The sequence below is a fragment of the Sporothrix brasiliensis genome (assembly GCF_000820605.1).
Source record: "Sporothrix brasiliensis 5110 chromosome Unknown Cont14, whole genome shotgun sequence".
Taxonomy (NCBI): domain Eukaryota; kingdom Fungi; phylum Ascomycota; class Sordariomycetes; order Ophiostomatales; family Ophiostomataceae; genus Sporothrix; species Sporothrix brasiliensis.
Genome location: NW_024467133.1, coordinates 144,146 through 166,147, shown reverse-complemented (window position 1 = coordinate 166,147; position 22,002 = coordinate 144,146). Strand labels below are relative to the sequence as shown.

Below are 22,002 nucleotides of genomic sequence, written 5' to 3'. Positions count from 1 at the left end.
AAATCTTCCCGTACGTTTTCGACCATTTCGACATTTGGGCGTCACGCCACAAGCGCTTATCCCAAGCCAAAGTCGCCTCTTTCCCCTCTCGCTCGCAGATGCAGCCAGACAACATCACAAGCGTAGGCACTGGCACAGCGCCGGGTGGCAGGAGCGACCAGTGGCGGGGATGATTAGGCGCAGATGCACCACGACGCAGTGCTGCGGGTGGTGCTTGCATCCTTGTCTTTGGGCAGGGAACGAACCGGTGACCTTCGGTAGGAGAATTAACCAAATAAACCTGCAGTCATAACGCAGCCAATAAAACCAGATGGCCTGGACCAGGCGGCAGCCCGCGCCCACCGTTAACCATGCCCGTCTGGCCTTATTTTGCTCGCCCGTCGCACCTTCCCTCACCCCGTAGACAGTACACAGTATCGGCCCTCGTACTCCCTGCGTTCGCCATAGCCGAACGCCACAAACCGAAACAGAACGTTGCGCCAATCACAATGGCCCCAGTCAGAGCTGCAGCACACTGGGGCGCTGGTTTCTGCACGTCTGCAAAAAGCTTCCATCGTCATGCACGGGCCACACCCAGCCGCCAGTGGTTTACGAAGTATGGGCGACCTCGGTGGATACGGCCTAGCGTGGATTTGCTGTGGATTTTCTGGTTGTGTGAGGGAAGGAGACAAGGGGCGGGGACGAGGAAGGAAGGGAACAGAAGGGCAAAGGAAAGACAGGAGGAGACGGGGAGACACACGCCAAATAAGGCATCGGCCGGCAAGCACACGCAGCACACACGCACAGTCCCATACCCACACGAGCCACACTACGATACGCACCCAGACCGTGCCAGACCTACCCCCTGCCCTCGCAACAGAAACAGCAAGAGCCATGCCAAGACACCCACACAATAGCCACCAAGCTACCCACCCACGCCGCTACCAGACCCACTATTAAAGTACAAGGTACATTGCGCGTGCCCGCAGCCCTCCCCATCTCTCACACAGTCAGCAGCCCATCTGTGGTTCCCGCAACCCTGGAGCAACCGGGGCGGAGAGTACATTCGTACATGTACCTGTTTTGAGTCCCAAGGTTTTCGATCCACAAACCTTCCAACCCCACCCACACCAGCGCGATGCCAACACCACCGAGACCACCTCAGCACTCAACCAGACGCTAAACCCACCCGGCGAAGGAAACGACAGGCGGGCGGGCCAAGACCAATGAGCTGCGAGAATTAAATAAATTCCAAAATAAAGCCGAAAATGGGTCCCCACCCCCTGCAACAGGCGTCAACGGACAAAAGAATTAAAATAAATCACCTTCGGATTGCGCTAAAATAAAATGGAAGGGAAACGGGGGCGCGGCTCGATCAATTCCACGAAATTCGATAAATTCAGACATAAAATAATAAAAACCGGAGAGGAGAAAAAAAGAGCTCGTGGGTAAGGTAAGTTATCGCCGCAGCCAAAGCAACCCCCAAGGAGCAGAGCCCAGACAGCCTGGGAAAGTGCAAACCTTCCTATTTTCCCCTTCTCCCTCTTTCCTTCCTTCCCCCTTCTGCTTCCTGCTTCCTGCTTCCTGCCTCTTTTGCCTCGTTTTTGCTTCCTGCCTCTTCCCTTTTCTTTCTCCCGTCCGCTACTATTTCGACGACACGCTTTGCGCGCGCGACTTGCCCTCCATTCCCCTTCACACCCCATCACGAACCGACCAGCAGCTGGGCTTGGACATCGTCGAGCCAGCGCGACAAGCTTTCGTCTCCGAACGATATCTGTCACTTACCCCCCCAGCCATCTCCATTGGCATCACCCCCCCGGCATCGCCATCGAACGCAAATCTCTCAACCACCACCACCTTCAGCGCGATTTTTTTTTTTCTTTTCTTTTTTTCTTTTGCCTCGACGATACGTTCCTCCGCTGCCTCCCCTTTTCGCTTATTCTTGCTTCGTCACCTGCTTTCTGTCATCTTAGCTGTTGTCTTTGCGGACTGTGGCTGTTGCTTGGCGCCGGCTGCTGCGTTTCCTTTGACCTCGCGTTCGAATCGCGCATCGCCCGCGACCTGAACTGGCAACCCAAGACAATCAACCCATTTGCTTGTTTCCTTCTGCTGGCTGTCAGCCGATACAGCAAGGACCGCCATGGCCCAGCATCACCCTTCGCCGCCTATGCAAATGCAGATGCAACATGGTCCTCCGGGGCCCGCGCCCCCTCCGGCGCCCCCTCCGCCAGGCACCTATGCGCCGTCGCGCCAGATCTCGGCCATGAACGAGACTGTTTGGATGCAAATTGGTATACCCCCCTCCTGCCTGTTATCACGTTCAGTTGCCGGCGATGTCCGCATCGACATCAACATCAATCGCGTTGCTAACTCTATTCTGTTGGCAGGCTCCTTCTCTGAGCTCCTGGGCAACACGGAGGATGCCATGATCGCATACGACCGCGCTCTGCAGTCGAACCCCCAGTCCATCCCTGCGATGAACGCCATCAGCCTCATTCTCCGCTCGCGCGAGGAATTCCCCAAGGCCATTGAGTATCTGCAGACGATCCTGAAGCTGGACCAGAACAACGGCGAAGTCTGGGGCAGCCTTGGCCACTGCTACCTGATGATGGACGATCTGCAGCAGGCCTACGCTGCGTACCAGTCCGCCCTCGTCAACCTTCGCAACCCTAAGGAGCCCAAGCTTTGGTACGGCATTGGCATCCTGTACGACCGCTACGGCTCTCTCGATCATGCCGAGGAGGCGTTCTCGCAGGTCATGTCCATGCAGCCCGACTTTGAAAAGGCCAACGAGATTTACTTCCGCCTTGGTATCATATACAAGCAGCAACAAAAGTACAGCCAGAGTCTGGATGTAAGTTGATTGCCCTGTCTGGCTGGAGCTCGTACTGGGCTGCGAACTGCCTTCGAGCATTACTAACATTGTGCTTCTCCCACACAGTGCTTCAAGTATATCGTCACGTCGCCACCGCCGCCTCTGACAGAGGAGGACATTTGGTTCCAAATCGGCCATGTGTACGAGCAGCAGAAAGACGTAAGTCGCCCTGGGAAATAAAATAACCTTGGGGTATTCCCAAAGCGAGACGCTGGAAAATCATAATAGCTGTGTGATGCTAACACTTGCGCCTGCAGTTTGACAACGCCAAGGGCGCGTACCAGCGTGTCCTCGAGCGCGACCCGAACCATGCCAAGGTTCTCCAGCAGCTCGGCTGGCTGTACCACAACCAGAGCAGCAACTTTGCGAGCCAAGACCGCGCGATCGAGTACCTCGAGAAGTCCGTTGCAGCCGATAACAACGATGCGCAGAGCTGGTACCTCCTCGGTCGGTGCTACATGTCGCAGCAAAAGTACCCCAAGGCCTATGAAGCCTACCAGCAGGCGGTCTACCGGGAGGGCCGCAACCCTACCTTCTGGTGCTCTATCGGTGTGCTCTACTATCAGATTAACCAGTACCGCGATGCACTGGATGCCTACTCCCGTGCCATTCGTCTCAATCCCTTCATCTCGGAGGTGTGGTACGACCTAGGCACACTTTACGAGTCTTGCAACAATCAGATCAGCGATGCGCTGGATGCCTACCAACGGGCGGCCGAGCTCGACCCCAACAACCCGCACATCAAGGCTCGCCTGCAGCTGCTGCGCAGCGGCTCCACGAACGGTGTAGGCAGCGCGCCCATGCCCACGGACGTCCACCCGCATGCTTACCAGACAAATGCTGTTGGCCCTCCGGGCCCTCAGTGGGCTGGTTCTGCGCCCCAGCAGCCTGCACCAACGAACGGCCCGCCCCCGCCACCGGGGCCTGGCTCGAACGGATGGGGCCGTCTGTCGGAGATGAATCCTCCCCCGCAGCCGCCCAACCCCTTCGACCAGCGAGAGCCGTACCGGGGCCCTGCTCCTCCCCCGCCAGCTCGCCAAGGCAGCCCGCGCCAGGAGCAGCAACTCCGCCCGTACCCTGAGCAAGGCCGTCCTGGCCCTGGTCCTGGGCCCAGCGGCCCTGCTGGCCCGAGTCCCATGGGGGGTCCCAACTCTCTACCGCCCGGTGGTCCTCTGAGACGCTCTCCTCCCCCGCCCAACCATTACGGCCCGCCGCCGCCGGGACAGCAGCAGCAGCAGCCACCACCACCGCCACCTTCCCAGCAGCCCCAGACGCGTGTCCAGAATCCGAACTACGTCGGCCCTGCACCCATGCCGTCGAGCAACGGAATTAACGGCCCTCCCCCGCCGCATGGGTCTGGTAACCCCAGTCCGATGATGTACCGCGCGTCGAGCCCGCCGCGAAATGATGGCCCCCGTCCCGTGCACGACAACCGCATGCCGTCGCCGAAGTCGGCCTACCCGCAGCACCAGTCGCCGTACCCACCACATCCTGAATCCAATGGCCAGGGGCCGATCGAGAACGGCCCGCCACCACCGCCTCCCCCGCCGCAGTCCTCGATTCCTCCCGAGCCGAGTATGCACCGCGACGACCGGCCACCGTCGGTTGGTCCGAAGCGCATGCGGGAGTGGGACGATCCCGAGTCGTCGGCCAAGAAGCCGGCATCGGAAGAGGCACGTGCCCGGATGGATGATATCCGCCACCGTCGGCCTTCTACGCCACCCCACGAACCCTACCGCCGCAATTCGTCAGAGGCCCGCCGCCAGGACGACCCGCGCCGTGGAGACGATATCCGCCGGCCGGACGATCAGCAGCAGCCGCCGCCGCCGCGGGACAGCTACCACCCATCTGAGGCGGCCCACCACCAGCCCGCGCACAATAATGTGTCCAGCCACCTCCCCCCGATGCAGTCGGCCAGCGGCCCCGCCGGTCACCTGCAGCAGCACGACGGCCCTCTGTCTGGTCCTGATCCGAAGGACTATCCCCAAGAAGACCGTAAGCGCCTGGACCATGCACCCCCGCCGCCGCCGCCCGCGCCGCCTGCCAACGAGCCTGAGCGTGCCGCGCGCAAGGTGGATGTGGACGAGGACTACGACGACAGCGGTGAGGATGACAAGAAGGCCGCCCCTAACCCTCCTACTGCTTCTGCTACTTCTGCTGCTGGCTCGGCCGGCCCTCCCTCAACCTCGGCCGGCGATCTTAAGGCGACTACGACCCCCACGGGCTCCAGCATTAACGGGATCATTGCCAAAACCGAGTCGTCCTAGAATGAGTAAGCAAAAGCCTAAACTGATGACTGCTACGCTTGTGAACATGCTACAGGACCGCATGGAGCATGGATGTATCTAAGCGTGGACGGTTGAAGGTGTCTTCTTCACACCATGGTACCGGCCGGGTTATTGGGAGACAGACACTGGCAAGTCGCTTAGCTCGTTTTTTGCCTTTCTTTTGTATTTCTTTTTGTTCTCTGTTTTCTTCCAACGGCAAATGAGGGGTTGTTTTGGTGGGCTTCTGCTGTGACTTTGTCTTTCCTATGCATGCGTTTTTCGTTTTGTCTTTTGCTTTCATCACAACCTTGCCTTCCGAGAATTTATCTATCCCCGGTTTACTTTTTACTTCTTCTTGCTCGGAGCAACTTTGCAAAACTTTTAACTTCTATTGCCACGCCCTGTGCTTTTTTTTATCCTTTGTCCCTCCTATCTCGTTCTGATTGTGAGGACATTTGTTTTTTACAAAAAGTGGTTTGACTTTTGGCCCGACTGCCCACGCAGCTCTTTTATGTGTCCGTTTCGCTTTTGATACTTTATAGGTCCCCATTGTTTGACCACCACTGTGTTTTTATTTACTTTTATTTTTACACCATTATGACATGAGTTTTCTTTTCTCTTCCAAACCCGTTGATCTAGAAAGATATTTGGTTCATGATGTGAATTGTGGTTGTCTCATATTTTTGTGTGCTGCTATTCTTAGGAAACACGCATCTCATTTCTGTTTTCTTCTTACGTGTCAGATTTTCACAGGGGGGGAGGTTTTTCATAGTAGGTTCTTGTGCAGCGGTCCTTATTAAGCGAAGTTTTCATTTCGTCAAAATGAAAACATCTATATACGCAAGGAACGTAGCAGCCATTACTATTTTGACCGTGTAATTCTGTTCATACAAAGATGTGACTTTGTCTCTTCCTTTGGGACAGATATTATCCAAACACAAGCATCGTAAAAGTATTCTGTAGATTACAATCGAACCTGTGACACGGGTCATAAACTTGTAATTTTGTTCTGAGGTTATGTCTTAATAATAGTACAATTCCGGCATAAATACGTTGTATATCCCACGGCCTTACCATGGACCTTTTTAAAAGATTTTCTACACCGGACCGACATCCTCTCTCATCAGTTTCTTTCTTTTATGCTGGCGGCGCACTTGCGGCCGGACCGCTGCTGGCCTCCTCCACGGCCGGCACATCCGCCGCGGCTTTCCACGGCCGCTTCAGGTCCTCCAGCGTCAGGCCGTTTTCCATCTTCGTAATTCCCACCACCGGTGCATCACCCTTCTTCACAAACTCGTACTGGCCCGGCAGCTTGTTGCCCGCCAGACGGAACGCATCGCGCGCGACCTGTTCGTGGATGGCGCCGCGCAGCTCAAAAACAACACGATTAACCGCCACGCGTGCCGCCCAGTGGTCAAATGAACCCTTACCCTTACCCATTCTCATCTATAATCAAGTTAGGGGAGGCTCCAATAAGAAAAAGAAAAGATAAAGAAAAAACCCTTGAAAACCGGTAGGCGGTCGAAGCTTACCTCGTTGCCACTGACGAACACGCCAACATTGCAGTTCACCCGCTTGTACAGGCGGTATTTCTGGCCACGCAAACGCTGCTTGATCGTGTCCTCTGCGACCTTGAGCTGCTTGGCGCTGATGCGCCGGTGGTGGTCGTACATGCGCAGGCCGTAGTCACCCCACACGACCGTCGTGCCCTTGGCAGAGCCGCCCGTGGCTACACGCGGGCGGCCCTTCATCATGCGCTTCCGGCGGTCGAGCTGGGGCTCGAGCCAGGTGCCCTGCACGGCGGCGGTGGCCGAGAAGGGGCGGCGCATGTGGTGCTGGAGAAAGGAGGAGGGTGTGCGGGCCGCGATGGCTGGCCGTATTGATGAGGATGCCATGGCAGGTCTGGCCGAGAATGTGCGAGTCAGCCGCCGAGAGGCAGCGGCCGAGGAGGAGGTAGTGCAGGAGGTAGAGGAGGCGGTGGACGGAGAGGTGGTGATGCTGAACCGTTGGAAGGCCTGGCGCAGCATGGCTGCTCCTGGCATGCTGGTGGGCATGTTGGGCCGAATATGTATGCCAATACCGGAGACGATTGGTCGGTGTGAAGTTCGACTAGACGATTGGTTGGTGATCTTGTCTCCAATTGCGCAAAACACACGTCGTCGTTCGCGGTTCGATCCGAAGCCTTCCTCAGACCAATTGCGAAAAAAATCAACGGCCATACCAGTAAGGAGCTCAGGCAACGCTAGTAGGCCAATTGGCTGGTGCTGGTGGTAGTGTGAGCTATTGGTGCCTGAAAATACAGGCATGGGAACTCTGCCCGTTTGAGCCCCACTCGCCATCGGAACAGGCAAGAACAGGCGCTATGATGGCGCACTTTAGCACACGCTTCAAGGTCACGTTTTTCGCGTCAACTTCGCGTACCTTCTAATGAGAGAAGCGCAGGGCGAAACAACAGGCCTAGAGTGCAGCTCACGCCTTTTGGCAGGTGCCTCCCCACCATAATTTATTCGGTAGGAAGGACCGCTCCTGCCTGCCCATTGCTGTCGAATTGTTACCTACGATTTGGTCGCTTCTTGCACATCCAGCCCTGCTTTCCAATCTTTTCACCATCAAGAAACAAATCCATTCTGGAAAGCGTGTCGTTGACGAGTTCTCAGCCGTGTCTAGCACCAAATTGGACGGACACCTTTCTGGTCCCTTCACCCAAGATCCCAAGATCGGGGACGGCGCTCTTCGGCCTCATCATGCCTGACATCCGGTCATTTTTTGGGCCAAAAGGCGGTGCTGCACAGGCCAAGCCGGCGGTTTCAAAGAAAGAAGAGGATACGGCAGCTAAGAAGGGCCGTGGAAGTGAGTTTTCTGTTTTCTTTGGTTTGGACTCGCAAGGGCGTTCAATTGGCGGATTGCTGACAACTCTCAGGAGCCCGCAAGGTCGTGGAGGAAAGCGACGATGACGACGTGATCGAGTGAGTCTGGGCGAATGCATACGCACGAATATGAGATGGAAGGCAGGCCACTTACCACAGAAACAGGGTAAAAAACTCAGCAAAGACCACGCCGAAGAAGAAGAAAAGGTAAGCTCTCTTGCCTCGAGTTTAAATGGCCGTATGAGGACCAAACCAACTAACAGACGAATAGTGCATCACAGCCTGTCGAAGGGGTTGAGGTCTCTGCCAGCGACTACTTCGCCTCGGCCAAGTCGAACCAGAAGCCCAAGACACAAACGACACCTGCCAAGGCTGCCCCGAAGAGCCTCCCGAAAACCGAAGTTGAAATCCGCGTAAGCCCAAGGAAGAAGGAGAACGTAGCTCCTGCATCGGAGCCTGTTAAGAACGGTCGCTCTGCTACGGCAACAGAATCAACCGCAAAGAAGAAGCGGTCCACGGCCGCGTATAAATCATACGACCTCGACGACGATGAAGACGCGTACAATGACGACGAGGACGGCGGTGACGACATTTTTGCGGCCGACGGCAAGAGGGGAAAGAGAAAGAACGACGACTATGTGGAGGATGACGACAGCGAGGAAGACGACTTTGCGCCTAAGCCTAAGAGAGTCGCCTCGCGCAGTGCCAAGGCTGCCATCACGATCGATTCCGATGAAGACGATTTCGAGCCCGCACCGAAGAAGGGCAAGACCGCACCGGCAAAGAGTAGCAACGCGGCCGGTAGTCGGACGCCATCCGCGGTAAGCAAGAAGCGCAAGACGCCAGAGTCAGAGTCGGATGTCGATCTCTCGCCTGTCACAAAGCCGCGGAAGAAGGCCGCCACGACAGCCACTACAACGGCTGCCTCTAAACCAAAAACGCCCGCTGCCTTGACTCCGAAAAAAGCTGCTGCCCCCAAGGCTGCCGCCAGCGGCGCGACCAGCAACTCCTCCGTTCAGGCCATCTTGGATTCCATCCCGCTGATCCAACCCCCCTCACCACCGCCCAAGGACGGCAACGCGCCCAAGTTTAACTGGCGAAAGGCAGCTGCTGGCGGCGGCAACTCTGGAGCTCCGCCAAATGCTGGCGCCGTGGAGATACCGGAGGGTGAGCCAAATTGTCTGGCTGGCCAGACTTTTGTTTTCACTGGTCTCTTGAAGACGATCAGTAGAGACGAGGGCCAGGCTCTGGTCAAGCGGTACGGTGGCAAGGTCATGAGTGCGCCGAGCAAGAACACTGGTTGGATTGTGCTGGGCGACGATGCTGGTCCCAGTAAACTGGCCAAGATCCAACAGTTTGGTATTCGTACCATTGACGAGACCGGCTTGTTTGAGATGGTCAAGCGCCTGCCAGCCGGCGGCGGCGACAGCAAGGAGGCCGAGAAGGCTCGCGAGAAGCAGGACAAGGAACTGGAAAAGATCCGGCTGGCAGCCGAAGAGATGAACCGAGAGGAGGAGTCCAAGAGACTTGCAGCTGAAAGGGCCGAGAAGGCTGCTGCCAAAGCTGCTGCTGCAAAGGCGCCCGCCGCAAATGGAAAGGCCGGCTCTGCTCAAGCTGCTGCTCGCCCCCCACCCGCTGCTAAGCCTGCCCACCCGGCAAGCTCCCAGCAACTCTGGACGACCAAGTATGCGCCAACGCAGTTGAACCATATCTGCGGCAACAAGACGCAGGTTGAGCGGATTGCGTCATGGCTGAAGAACTGGCCAAAGGCCAAAAAGTACGACTTCAAGGTCAAAGGTGCTGACGGCTTGGGCAACTCCCGCGCCATCATTATTTCTGGCCCCCCTGGCATCGGCAAGACGACGGCGGCTCACCTCGCGGCCAAGCTGGCAGACCACGACATAATCGAGAACAACGCCAGTGACACGCGCAGCAAGAAGATGGTGGAAAACGGCATTGGCGACGCCATGGACAACACGTCGCTCATGGGGTTCTTTGCTGCCGACGGCAAGAAGGTGTCTACGGAAAAGAAGAACATTGTCTTAATCATGGACGAGGTGGATGGTATGTCTGCTGGTGACCGTGGCGGCATCGCGGCGCTCGCCAAATTCTGCCGGAAGACTGAGGTACCGCTTATTCTCATCTGCAACGAGCGGCGTCTGCCCAAGATGCGGCCGTTTGACAACGTTGCTTTTGATATTCGCTTCAACCGGCCGACCGTCGACCAGATTCGCTCGCGTATCATGACCATTTGTCTCCGTGAAGGCCTTAAGATGCCGACACAGGTGGTCGATGCTCTGATCGAGGGCACTGGCAAGGACATTCGGCAGATCATCAACATGTTGTCTACTGCCAAGCTTGACCAGACCACTATGTCGTACGACGATGGCAAGGCCATGACCAAGGCGTGGGAAAAGCACGTGGTGCTGAAGCCGTGGGATATTTGCCAGAAGCTGCTTGGCGGCGGACTGTTTGCCCCTGCGAGCAAGGCCACTCTCAATGACAAGATTGAGCTGTACTTCAACGACCACGAGTTCAGTTTCCTGATGATCCAGGAGAACTACCTCAGCACGCGACCCCAGGCACTTACCAACAGCACATCGCGCAGCAAGCGGGAGGCCAACCTCAAGTACCTGGAGCTTGTGGACAATGCGGCCGAGAGCATCAGCGACGGCGACCTCGTGGACCGCATGATTCACGGTCCCCAGCAGCAGTGGAGTCTGATGCCGACGCACGCTGTATTCAGTTCGGTTCGCCCAGCCAGCTTTATCGCCGGCCAGCTGACGCACTCGGGCTTCACCTCGTGGCTTGGCAACAACAGCAAGACGGGCAAGTTTGGCCGACTTCTGCGCGAGATCCACTCGCACATGCGGCTCAAGGCGTCGGGCGACCACAATGAAATCCGCCAGCAGTACCTGCCCGTTCTCTGGTACCAACTTATTAAGCAACTGGAAAATGAGGGTAAGGATGCCATTGACGGTGTCATTGAGTTGATGGACAATTACTACTTGACACGAGACGATGTCGATGCCATCCGGGAGCTTGGTCTGGGGTACATGTCCGAGGACACTGTCAATATTGATTCCCAGACCAAGGCCGCCTTTACCAGAACGTATGTGATCCCCCTCTATACACCCTTGACAACATTTTTGTTCTTGTTCTTGAAAGCTCGCGTACTAACCCGAACAGATACAACGGCATGGCCCACCCAGTTCCGTTCATGAAGGCGACCACGGCGACGGTGGCGAAAAAGACGGCGCGCGATGCTCCCGACTTGGAGGAAGCCATTGAAGAGGACGACGACGGCGACGTCGTCGCCGAGCCCGTTGATGAGGAGGACGAGGAGCTGGACCTGAAGAAGGACAAGTACATCAAGCAGCCCAAGGCCAAGGCCAAGCGTGCGGCGCCCAAAAAGAAGGCCGCCAAGGACGACGGCTTGGATGAGGAGGAGGAGGAGGCGCCCAAAGCGCGCGGCAAGGGCAAGGCGACGGCGCCCAAAAAGACGGGAAGAGGCAAGAAGTGATTGATCGACTTGGTGGCTGCGGCTGGGAGAAGCCCGTGGCTGTGAGAATGGTATCGGAGAAGGGTCTGGGCGGCGGTTTGTTTCGTTGATCTTGCTGCTGTTTCTCCCTTTTGCCGAATCTAGCTGTTGCGGATCGTATATTTTTTGGATTTTGTGACCTGGTGGCATGCCACTCTTTTTATCATGGCGACTTTCAATAACAAAAGCACTTTGAATGTTTTGACTTTTATAAAATGTTGCATTTTGCATTGTACGGTTTAGTGAAACTAATATCTGTTGCGTTCTTCTTGCTTCCCATGAATTCCTCCCTCTTCTGTCTCCTTCTGTCTCTCCATGTAAATGACGCCAGGATGCGTGTCTAGAGTTTCCCCTTTCCCTCCTATTTTCATCGACGAGACCCATGAAAAAGCAAAAGCAGGAAACGAAACAACTGCTAGTACACGTTGCGCCCACTTCGTCGTCTCGTCTTTGCTCTTGGTATTGAGAGTGGTGAATGGAGTACAGGAAGAAACTAAGACATGGAAAACAAATAACAGATATAATATAGATGGAAAGAAATAGGGTAAAGAGAATAAAATCAGGAATGAAAATAAAATCCGATTGGCATCAAATCGTATTTGGTTGGCTGGGCCTCTCACATACCAGCCGAGTTTGTTATTGAGGGCAAAGAAAAAAGGGGGGGAGATATAAGAATAAAAAGCAGAATCGTCATTCATCGTCATCAATTCGTCGCGCTCGAAGGAGAAGCGGAATTCGGATACTGGGCGGAAGGTCGTATATATTGCAAATTGCAAGATATAATGCAGTGACACCGGTAGAAGAAGAGAATGAAAGTTGTGAATAAAACACAAGGAGAATAAAAACTGAAAATGTCAAACAAGGAAACGGGTTAAAAAATCACAAACAAGAACAAGGTAGGATAAACAGCGTTGTAGTAGCAATATAAAAGAAAAGAAATTACGACACGCAAAAGCTGTGAGTGCTAAAACGCGAAAAGAAAAAGACTTTGCTCATAAAGGACAGGTACAAGGAACGTAAGTGAAAAAAAAAAAATCAAAAAAAATCCCCGGGAATGATTCTGTTTTGAGATTGGCCGCTGGCGGTGAAATGGGAGAAGGAAAGGTCATACCTCATCACACACCAGAGTACATGCTAAAGGGAAATCCACAATACTGTTTGAAATAAAGCAAGAACTGAAGCGAACAAATATAAACGAAGAGGTAGTGGAGAGACTTGAAACAGTAATGAACAGTGGCACAAGAGAAGCAAACACTTGTTGTCTGTGCAGATCAAATGCTTCCGCGTTGGATGGCTGTAAAGCGAGAGTCAAAAGTGAAATCGTCAGATTTGTCGAATCACTCCTGAAGCACCACAAAGCCATAGTGCATCGGAGAACTGTACCACGCGCCACTCTAGAGCCACGCAGCCTCGCCGTTCTCCGTTGCAACACCCATGCCGGACATGCCAGGACCCATGCCGCTGGGCGGCATACTGATCGGGATCATGGTCGGCATCATGGCACCGGTCGAAGGCACGGAAGGAGGCATGGGGCCGCGCGCGAAAGTCGGCGGCGGGCCGTACGTCGCAACAGGGCGACCACTCATCGAGTGTCCACTGGCGCCACCACCATTGACGTTGTTGCCGACATTGTTGTTGCCGCTGCCGTTACCGTTGACGGGGCCGTTGTTGGAGCTAATGCTACCGCGGTGGCTAATGCCATTGGCGCCACCGTTGGTCGAGAAGGCCGAGGTCGGAACGAGAATGTTGGAGCTGCCACCCCGGTTGTGGTTGCCACCATTGTGCAGGGGGATCTGGCCATGGGACGTCTCAGCTGGGGTGACCTGTCCACTAGAGTGGCCACTGCGCGAGTCGTAGGTCTGGATCTTGGCCTGGATGCGGCGACCATAGGGCGTCGAGCGAATCTGCGGGAGGTGCGGACGGATGTTATCCACCAGGCGCACCTTCATGTAGGGCGTCGCATAGTCGAGGGCCGTCTGGATGACGTAGTTGGCAAAAGAGTCGCGGAGCAGGCGGTCGATCTCACCAGGCTGGAGCAGCTCCTCGACAATCATGTCCTTGGACGGGTCCAGCGAGCACCGCAGGCACTTCTCGACGACATTGGAGCTAAACTTGTGACGAGAGAGCTGGCAGATGCGACCGCGCAGCTGAGCAACAAGAGGCTCGGTGAAGTTGTGGTCGTTGAGGTCGATGATGTACTGCACCACATAGTTGCCGAAAGGGTCCTGGATAAGGGTGACGGCCTCCTGAGTGATGCGAGAAATGAGCCAGGCCTTTTGGTCGCCTGACGCGTGGTCGATGCAGCGCTGCAGGACGCAGCAGCCGTGACGGTGGGTGCCGACTTCGACGCAGGCGCCTCCAACGGCATCGAAGATGAACTGCGCATTGGCAGGCGTGAGCTTGTTGAGACATTTCTGGATGACGTGGTTACCGTTGAGGTCTTGAATAAGGTCGACGACGCGATGGCGCAGGGCTTCGATGATGATTTGGACCTGCTTCTCGGTGGAGATAAACTCAATCATCTTCTGCAGGGCACGGGTGCCATGCTGGTTGAGGGCAATGCGCACCATATCTTGGGCGGCATTCTGGATGAGGACCGTGCGCTCTTCGTCGTTGCAGTACTCAAGAAGCTTCTGGCAGAGGTAGTTGCCAAACGGGTCCGTCATGAGCTCGACGACGTGCTGGTTGGTCTCCAACCAGATCATATGAACCTGCTCAGGGATGCGATTCTCCAGCTGCTTCTGCAGGTATCTGCAACCATGCTGGTCTTTGCACAGCTCGTAGATGGTGCCGCCGACGGCCTCGAGGGGTGTGTTGTTATAACGGTTCATGGCTGCACGATGTTAGTGCCCGAAACAAGAAAAACCAGACATGCACACAAAAGAGATCAAGTTAGAACACTGCGCTTACCCTCGTTCTCCATCTGGCGACGGCTCTGCATGATGCGAGTCTGGTTGTCGCGCGGCGCTTGGTTGACATTGGGAGAAGGCGCACCATACAGCGGTGCATAACCGTTGAAGCCCTGGGGTAGCTGGTACATGGGGCTATGGCCGTTCAGAGCCATGCCCTGCATCGCCTGGGTCAGCACGGGCATGTTGTTGATGCCATAGGCAGCTGGGTTGCCCGCAGTGACAGGAGGAGCAGTCGACAGGCTGTAGTTGTTGCCCCCGTAGTAGCCGTTCATGAACTGGTTGTTGCCGGAGGTGGTCGGGGGCAAGGTGGTCACAGTGCCAGTCGAGGAGGCAGCAGCAGCAGCAGCAGCGAGGGCGTTGGCGGTCAGGGGAGCCTGCGTGTGGGCAACAGAGACGTTGCTGGGCACGGGGCCAGCGCCAGGACCGGTGCCAGGGCCAGAACCGTTGCCGTAGGGGGCGGCGTTGGTCTGTAGAGCAGTGCCAATGGAAGCGTACTCGCGGACGGCATTGTTCATCTCGCTGGTGGACAGCTCGCGACTATGGCGGTTGTGCATCACACCGGCAGGAATACGGCCAAGGCTCGCATTATGGTTGTGCAGGTACTGCTGGGCGTGGTTGTTGGTGCTGGACGAGATGGTCGAGCCGGGCGTCGACTTGACAGTGGCAATGTCGTTGGCGGAGTACGACTGCTGCAGCTTGGGAGGCGTGGCAATGCTAGACGGGGACGCCGCTAGCATGGCAGCGACAGTGGCCTCGGCGGTGCCATCGCCATAGTACTTGAGATCGAAGGAGTGACGGCCAGGAAGACTGTTAAGTTTGCCGCCGTCTGACGAGTTAGACTGGGCAGACGAGCCATTGGGAAGACCATTCAGGCTGGGCTGACCGCGATGGCGACGGACACTGCCCCAGCCGTTCGTGTTGGTGGTCTCAGAGCCATGGTTCTGTGAGAGAGCAAGGTCCAGAGCGGTAGACGATGCCGAAAACTGCCAGTGCATAACAATATCAGCAATTGGACAATTAAAGACGGCATTGGAAGATATGGGCGGAAAAAAAAAAAAAAAACATGCGAAAAATAAATCAAAAAGACTCTGTGTGGTAGGAATGGCAAACAATGTGAAAAGGGATGGGAACAATAAAAAGCGGTGCAATAGTGGGTAATACTCCTGGAGGGTTGTCAAAGTGGGATAGCGAGGTTTGGAAGTGGAGATGGGTGTTAAAAGGTGAAGAAATATCTTGAGTGAAATCTGAGATGAAGCTGAGAGCATCCCGGGCCAAATCTAAAAATTCTCAAATTTTGCCAACAATGTCGATATAGCAATACCACGCAAATCGGAGACAAAAAGGCAATCGTAGTCAAATAAATTGAAAGAGTATAAAACTCACCGTGTTCGTCTGGCCCTCGCTGCGGGTCAGGGTCGGGAAGCTCTCGTCAAGGCCAGTGACATTGGTATTGGCAGTCTGCTGGAACATCTTATTGGTCTCGCCATTCGTGGCATGCTCTTCCTCTTCGCCAAAGAGGAAGCGAGTGGTGTTCGTCTGGTCGAGTGACGAAAAATCGTAGAAACCAGTCCGTGATCTCGTCACGGGCATGCTATACCGGTTGAGACTGGTCGGCGAAATGTCAGTAAAGACGTCGTCATCTTCGGCGACAGCAAAAGCTGGCGACAACATGATGGGTAGTTTTGGGAAAGGAAAATGAATAAAATGAAGCACAAGGTACAACTGGGACGTATAAAGGCGAGGAGAGACGCTGTAAGTGAGGCTTGCGGCTCGTCGAATCTTGGAAGAGGCTGATTTGAGCTTCCAGACAGACCCAAGACCGAGACCTCAGGTTGTTCAAAGTTGAAAATCAACGTATCGAGCAAGCGTGTGGCTGAAAAAGAAAGGAAAGAGAAAGAAAGAACGAAAAGACGGTTGAAAGATGAAATGATACACGGTATATATGTTTTTGAGGGTGGAGATGTAAATAGGAAGAGGCAAGGTGAAACTAAGGAAAGGTAATGGAGGAATAAGAAATTAAAAAGCATCAATACAGATGATGCCTTAAATAGGATGCAGCGGCATTGAAAGCAGATCGGCAATGGAGCTTCTACCAAATCTGTCTTTAAATAAAGAAAGACCAAGAAGATCAAGCTCCACCAACAAGCTCGCCAAAGATGCAAGAATCTGCAACAATGGCAGAGGAGGCAATGACAATAGCTCTGCATCACTGACAAGATACTGACGAGAAAGTGACGAGCAAACATGATTGTGGTCGCCTGGTGGGCCAATGCAAAGCCATTGAATGGGTGAGCAAGCGAATACGCCCTTGTCCCAGAGCCAGTTGTGAGCTAATCGTGAGAGTCGAACTAGCACTGACCTCTCCCGTTTCGCACCACCTCAACACATTCTCACTCTCACTTAACCTCGACAATGCAGCATGAAGCACAGACCTACTTGGATGCCTTACTTTTTTCTCTTGCACATTGCACATTAAGACCACACTAAAAGGCCGTTGTGACGAGGGGAGACGAATAAGGGCGGGGAATTTGCAAGCTGCCCACAAGCTGCCCTCAAGCTGCCCTCAAGGACTCTCCTTAAGGTGGTCTGGACATGGGGATGTGGGGATATTCGCAGCAAATGACGGGACAACGCAACAGGGTCTGTACGTACGCATTTGTAGAGCGGTGGCTCGTGGGGTCTTGGCGGACAGCCTCCTCCTTCTCGTCCTCGTCGCTGTTGCGGCGCGTGGTCGGCACTGACCGTGAGGGTAACTGGTCGTCGAAACCAAAGCCGTGCTGTTGCTGCTGCTGCTGTTGCTGAGCGTTGGAAGCTGTCGAGGAAGAGGCAGAGGCCGGCGGTTGCATGTTGATACCTGCCTGCGGCGAGGCAATTTGTGAGCCAGACCGGCCGGGGCGATTGAAGATGCCCGGTGGCGAAGTCAGGCTGGACGTGGAGTAGCGGTTGGGGCGGGAGAACATGGAGGGGAAACCGGATGCGGTGGTTTCGCGGTACTCGGGGGGTGTTGTGGGCTCGGACTGATGACCCGTGGCGATAGCAACGGCTCCGAGGCGGCCGAGGTCCTCCTGCATAGCGGCGAGCTCCTGCTCGTCGCGGCGCTGCTGCTGGTCCAGCTTGTGCATCTCGGCCTCAAAGCGGCGCTTCTGTTCGCGGAGCTTTTCGTACTCTAACCTTTTCTTCTCGAGCTGTGAAAGCGTTAGTCTGTGGTTGGTCGTCAATGCAGGCATCTCGGCTCACTCCATTGGCATCTTGTCACTCACCAATTGGACCTTATGCAGTGCCTATATATGAAAAAATCGTTAGCTTTTTTGCCACAGATGGGTGCATGTCGGGACTGAGGCACGCCTTCCACAAATCTGAGGTGTACGAACCGTCGAGGCTGCAAGCTCCTGGGACTCGGGCGCACGTTGGGGAGCGATGCTGGCTAATGTTGGTACGCGCCCCGAGTCGGTGGTGAAGCGCCGGGGTAGAACAGATCGTGGGTCGTGGGAAGCAGTGGGCTGCGGCAGGCGGCTACCACCGTTCCGGGGCGGCGAAACGAACGAGCCCATGGTGGCGTCGCCGAGTGGAGGCTGCTGGGCGCGGTACCGCAGCTCGTCCATAGTGAATTATGGAGGTTGGATGTGAGATATAAGCTGTAAGCTACTTGAGTGACTGGTGGAGATCCAATGTGATTTGAAAGCAATTCAAGTTCGTAATCCGTCGTTTGCTGTCGCAATTGGATCCGGTCCCGACTCGTCGTGCGTCCTGCGTGGTTGTGCCGGCGTCTAGCGTCCGGATGCTTCGCTTCGCTTGTAGACTATGTCGTTTGATAGAGTCCTTCGTTTCCGTTTTCGTATCGTATCGTGACTTTTCGGTTTTGTTACAGCGCCGTATCGTATCGTTTCGTTTCGTACACAGCCAGAATCATACTTGACTTGGCAGGGAATATTATACTGTGGAAGAAGCGCCAGAGTGTTAGCCGTGTGCGACCTCGCTTCGTCCCAGGGCAACATAGCTCAAGGTATCGTGTGGTTTATGCTATTCCAGGAAAGATGCAAAAGCAAATTAGATATGGTCACCACTGTCGGCGCCTATGCTGCCATTCTTCTGTCGTTATTCCTGTTCGACACCCAGGCCGCCTGCCACCCACCGCCGCCTTTACGAGAGACGGTCTTCATGCAAGTGTTATGGCTTGCGAGCCTGCAGATACCGTCGTATGCTCTCAGCATTTGAGCGAGTCCACTACAGCTGCAGATGGTGGGAGTCGTTCGGAAAGTTGTGCTGCATTGGATGAGCACACCGCCTCGGCGTAAGCTGGCGGGCAAAGGGGCGGTCGATGCAGCGAAGTGTGTCGAGCGAGAGGCCGACGGGTTTCAAGAAAGACATATCTGCTTTGCCAGTATAGAACGTACCTTTATAGAACAAAATATATATGATACAGGGTGAAAGAGTCAGAGAGACGAGAGAGGGGGTGGAGGAGGCGGTAGAAGGCGAGGATTGGGAATACAAATCAAGGTACAAGAAGAAGCAAAGGTAGAATATACAACACAGACCAAAAAGAGAGGGAAGAGATATGGAACAAATGAAGGAATCCAAAGAGGACCAGAAAAGAGCGTGGCGAGGAGACAACCAAAAAAGAGAGAGGTAGGCGGAAAGGAGGAGGACGAGAGGAGGAGAGTAGGTGAGGGTAGGGCTTGGATGGGGATTGTGGTTGAAAGTGGGCGGAGAGACGCCAGGAGGAGTGTTTGGAGGTGGGTAATATTGGCGACGGGGCACACCACGTATCGCACAGCCAGACAACAAGGAAGGAGCTACCAGCAGACAAAAGTCAGGGGTTCGGCCGCTGTTTACTGTCAAGCGCACCCCCCTCGCTACATTTTGCTGGCGCCGCGCCGTAGTTTGGGGGCCCTAAGGCAGGAGCCGCCCCCGCTCTTCCCCTCGACTCGAGCCAAACGCCAGGAGACACGGCAGAAAGGTGACGACGAGCCACCCAACTAAACCACGGAGTCAGGGTAGTCAGGGATTTTCATGCAAAAGGGGAAAGTGCGACTGGCAGAGCGGAGCGCTGAAAAATCCGAGGAATAGGAAGGGTCGACAGGTCAGACAAGAGGGTATTACTCCTTATTTGATCCGTAATAATACGTCGTACATAGGACATACAGTGCACGCAAACACCCCTGAAAGTGACACCAATTGCAGTTGCTCCACTGAGTAGACCCTACAGCGCACTCCAGATTAAGAAAAGGTCAAGAGAAGAAAGAGGCACAAACTCAAAGTAAACAAAAGCCACAACACTTCTCTAGAATTTTGGGCAGGAGCAGTGGCCCAATGACAGGCACGGGGCAAAGAGTCAGAAAGGGGGTGGACGAAGCGGTCAACAACAAGCGGCCGAAGCGGCCAGGCTCGGACCAGCGCCAGCACGACACCAGCGCCAATGCTTAGAAACTCGAAAAATCGGGGTTCTTAAAGCAGCCGCCCGTCACAGAGCGAGGTGATTGGCGCCGTGTTCATAACGCGATATACTACCATACAGTGTGAAAAGGCATCTCAACACTGGCAGACTGACAGCTCGTGGCAACTCGATGACCACCAACAGTGTCTACGACGAACCGAGTCTGTCGTACGAATTACTTGATTGACAATTATTGAGCGTCAGCACAAGGTGAGTGTGAGGGGGTTAGGGCTTGTGTGGACGGGGCCTGGCCACGGCTCTCTACCCTCATTGCTACCCAAGGGCGATAGTTGATGTGCAGTCTTCTTTTGTTTCCTTTTCTCTTTGCTGTGCTTCATCCGCTTGTTATAACAATACGGCATCTTACTTTAGCCCTGCAGAAGCCGGCAATGGGTCACCATATTGTCCCCGATCGAAAAACCAGCAAAACAACAGGACAGTCGAAGAGAGGGGGGAGGGGGTCGGAGACAAGAGGCAGCACAGGCCCTGGTTAAGGCTGTGTGGGCCAGTCCGAAAGAAGAGATCTTCCCCTCAAAAAAGGGCCAGACCCGGGGGGTTGTTGTCAGTGCTTGTCCAAAACAGGAGCACGTCTGCAGAGTGATGACCAGAGCCATGTCCAACGGCTCGACAGCAGCGAATGGCAATCTCCAGCTCTCCAGCTCCATACCTATTTCTGCGTGGGAGGTGTGGGAGAGTTTGCGGCGGCATGCGGGAGAAGACGAGTGGTATAAGAAAATCGGATGGGTATGATGAGAAAACTGCAAATTGGGTGTCCAAGTCCAAGTGCGCTTTGAGCATTCAATTGGTTGGCGATGATCTGGCCTGGCTGGGCCGGTCTGACAGGCGTACTTTCATGACAGAAACAAAGTACGGAGTATCTCGCTCTGTCTCCCTCTCCTCTGCTATGCTCTCAAGTCTTCCAGACCCCAGTCGGCTTTCCCGACGACGCACGAAATCCACACAATGGACAAGTGCCAGCGGCGGCGTGGGACGCGAAACACGAAACACACGCACGAACTGCCTCGTTGCATTTCTGCGTCTGTTCCTGCGCCATAACTAGCACAGCAGGACTGGCTGTATGGAGTCGTATTTTTAGTCTCGCGGATTGTCTGTCTCTTTTCTTTTATCGTTCCTTTCCTAAGCTGTGTGTTTTACAGGATATCTGTATTTCTTTCACTTTCACCACACACAGATAAGCTATTATATCTGATCTCAATCTCGTCGCTCCAAATTCTTACCTTTGCTTTCCGTCTGCCCCTGCTTGCCGCAGCTTGGACCCCCATGTAACCGCTTGCCCACCATGAGGGGTGAAACATTGCTGTCATGTCACGCATAGTTGCGACGGAGTCTAATTTGCCCTCTCCATTGCCATCTCAACAACTCCGAGCAAAGTCATGGTCACAATCAGATCCTTCGCGCACTGGTATTAGAATTCTCAAATGTCAGGTGCTCCGTACGTCAGCTGAGTTTACGAGATAAGATGGAGGTGCCGGCCCCAAGGCTTGTTTTGGGGAAGAGGCTGTGTTTGATTTTCACATGGGAGGCTCGACTGTTTTACGCACTCTAAAATGCATATCACCTTGAACACATACAACGGACAACGCACAAGAAAGGGACAATGGTGGTGATCAACTACTGACTAAACATGGTTTTGGGTGGTCTTTACTTGTCTGCCGAAAACCAGCCAAAAGCCAACTACCATCTCTGTTTCCACACGTCACGGCGCATTTACCCGGATCAGGGACATCGATCAGTTGAGTCGAGGTCGAAGCTGGCGGCAGACAAGGAACACTAAAAGCCAGAAAGGGAAGAATGCAGCTGAGACTATCTAATAGATAGCCACGCCTAGCTCTCTGCATTACGCAGTCCTGTTTATCTTTCGTCTCGTCTGCCGCACCCCGTTTTAAGGTTTCTGCGGTTTTGTTCCCTGTCACCGTCAACTTGTATTTCACTACTGCAGATCAGGCACAGCCAATAAAAACTTCCGGACCATGTCCGGTAATACGTTTTAAGGGCAGCAAAGAGTGAAACTCGGGAAGCTTTCTAGAAAACGCGGCTCATCTACCATGACGATCCGAAATCGTTCGATTACTCTACGAAGTGACAGCACCTTTTATTTATTTATTT

At 54.5% G+C, this 22,002-nt stretch overlaps 5 protein-coding genes across 5 annotated transcripts; 2 read left to right on the top strand and 3 right to left on the bottom strand.

Moving 5' to 3' along the window:
- Nucleotides 1–2,119: 2,119 nt before the first annotated feature.
- SPBR_03591 (transcriptional corepressor Cyc8) lies at nt 2,120–5,121 on the top strand (the record flags this gene model as incomplete). Its single annotated transcript, XM_040761881.1, has 4 exons — nt 2,120–2,270; nt 2,304–2,833; nt 2,921–3,013; nt 3,112–5,121. The coding sequence occupies 4 exons, from the start codon at nt 2,120–2,122 to the stop codon at nt 5,119–5,121; spliced, it is 2,784 nt and encodes a 927-aa protein (XP_040622734.1).
- Nucleotides 5,122–6,258: 1,137 nt separating this feature from the next.
- On the bottom strand, nt 6,259–7,175 carry SPBR_03817 (60S ribosomal protein L16, mitochondrial precursor; the record flags this gene model as incomplete). Its single annotated transcript, XM_040762107.1, has 2 exons — nt 6,259–6,567; nt 6,654–7,175. 2 exons carry the CDS (start codon nt 7,173–7,175, stop codon nt 6,259–6,261), a joined length of 831 nt encoding a protein of 276 aa, XP_040622733.1.
- Nucleotides 7,176–7,865: 690 nt separating this feature from the next.
- Nucleotides 7,866–11,511, top strand: SPBR_03570 (replication factor C subunit 1; the record flags this gene model as incomplete). Its single annotated transcript, XM_040761861.1, has 5 exons — nt 7,866–7,971; nt 8,042–8,087; nt 8,154–8,195; nt 8,260–11,100; nt 11,178–11,511. 5 exons carry the CDS (start codon nt 7,866–7,868, stop codon nt 11,509–11,511), a joined length of 3,369 nt encoding a protein of 1,122 aa, XP_040622732.1.
- Nucleotides 11,512–12,923: 1,412 nt separating this feature from the next.
- On the bottom strand, nt 12,924–16,112 carry SPBR_03584 (RNA-binding protein; the record flags this gene model as incomplete). The annotated part of the gene is made up of 3 exons (XM_040761874.1): nt 12,924–14,362; nt 14,440–15,382; nt 15,825–16,112. 3 exons carry the CDS (start codon nt 16,110–16,112, stop codon nt 12,924–12,926), a joined length of 2,670 nt encoding a protein of 889 aa, XP_040622731.1.
- A 905-nt stretch (nt 16,113–17,017) lies between these two features.
- SPBR_03802 (uncharacterized protein) lies at nt 17,018–18,043 on the bottom strand (the record flags this gene model as incomplete). Its single annotated transcript, XM_040762092.1, has 4 exons — nt 17,018–17,027; nt 17,094–17,626; nt 17,702–17,722; nt 17,813–18,043. 4 exons carry the CDS (start codon nt 18,041–18,043, stop codon nt 17,018–17,020), a joined length of 795 nt encoding a protein of 264 aa, XP_040622730.1.
- Between the last annotated feature and the right edge of the window lie 3,959 nt (nt 18,044–22,002).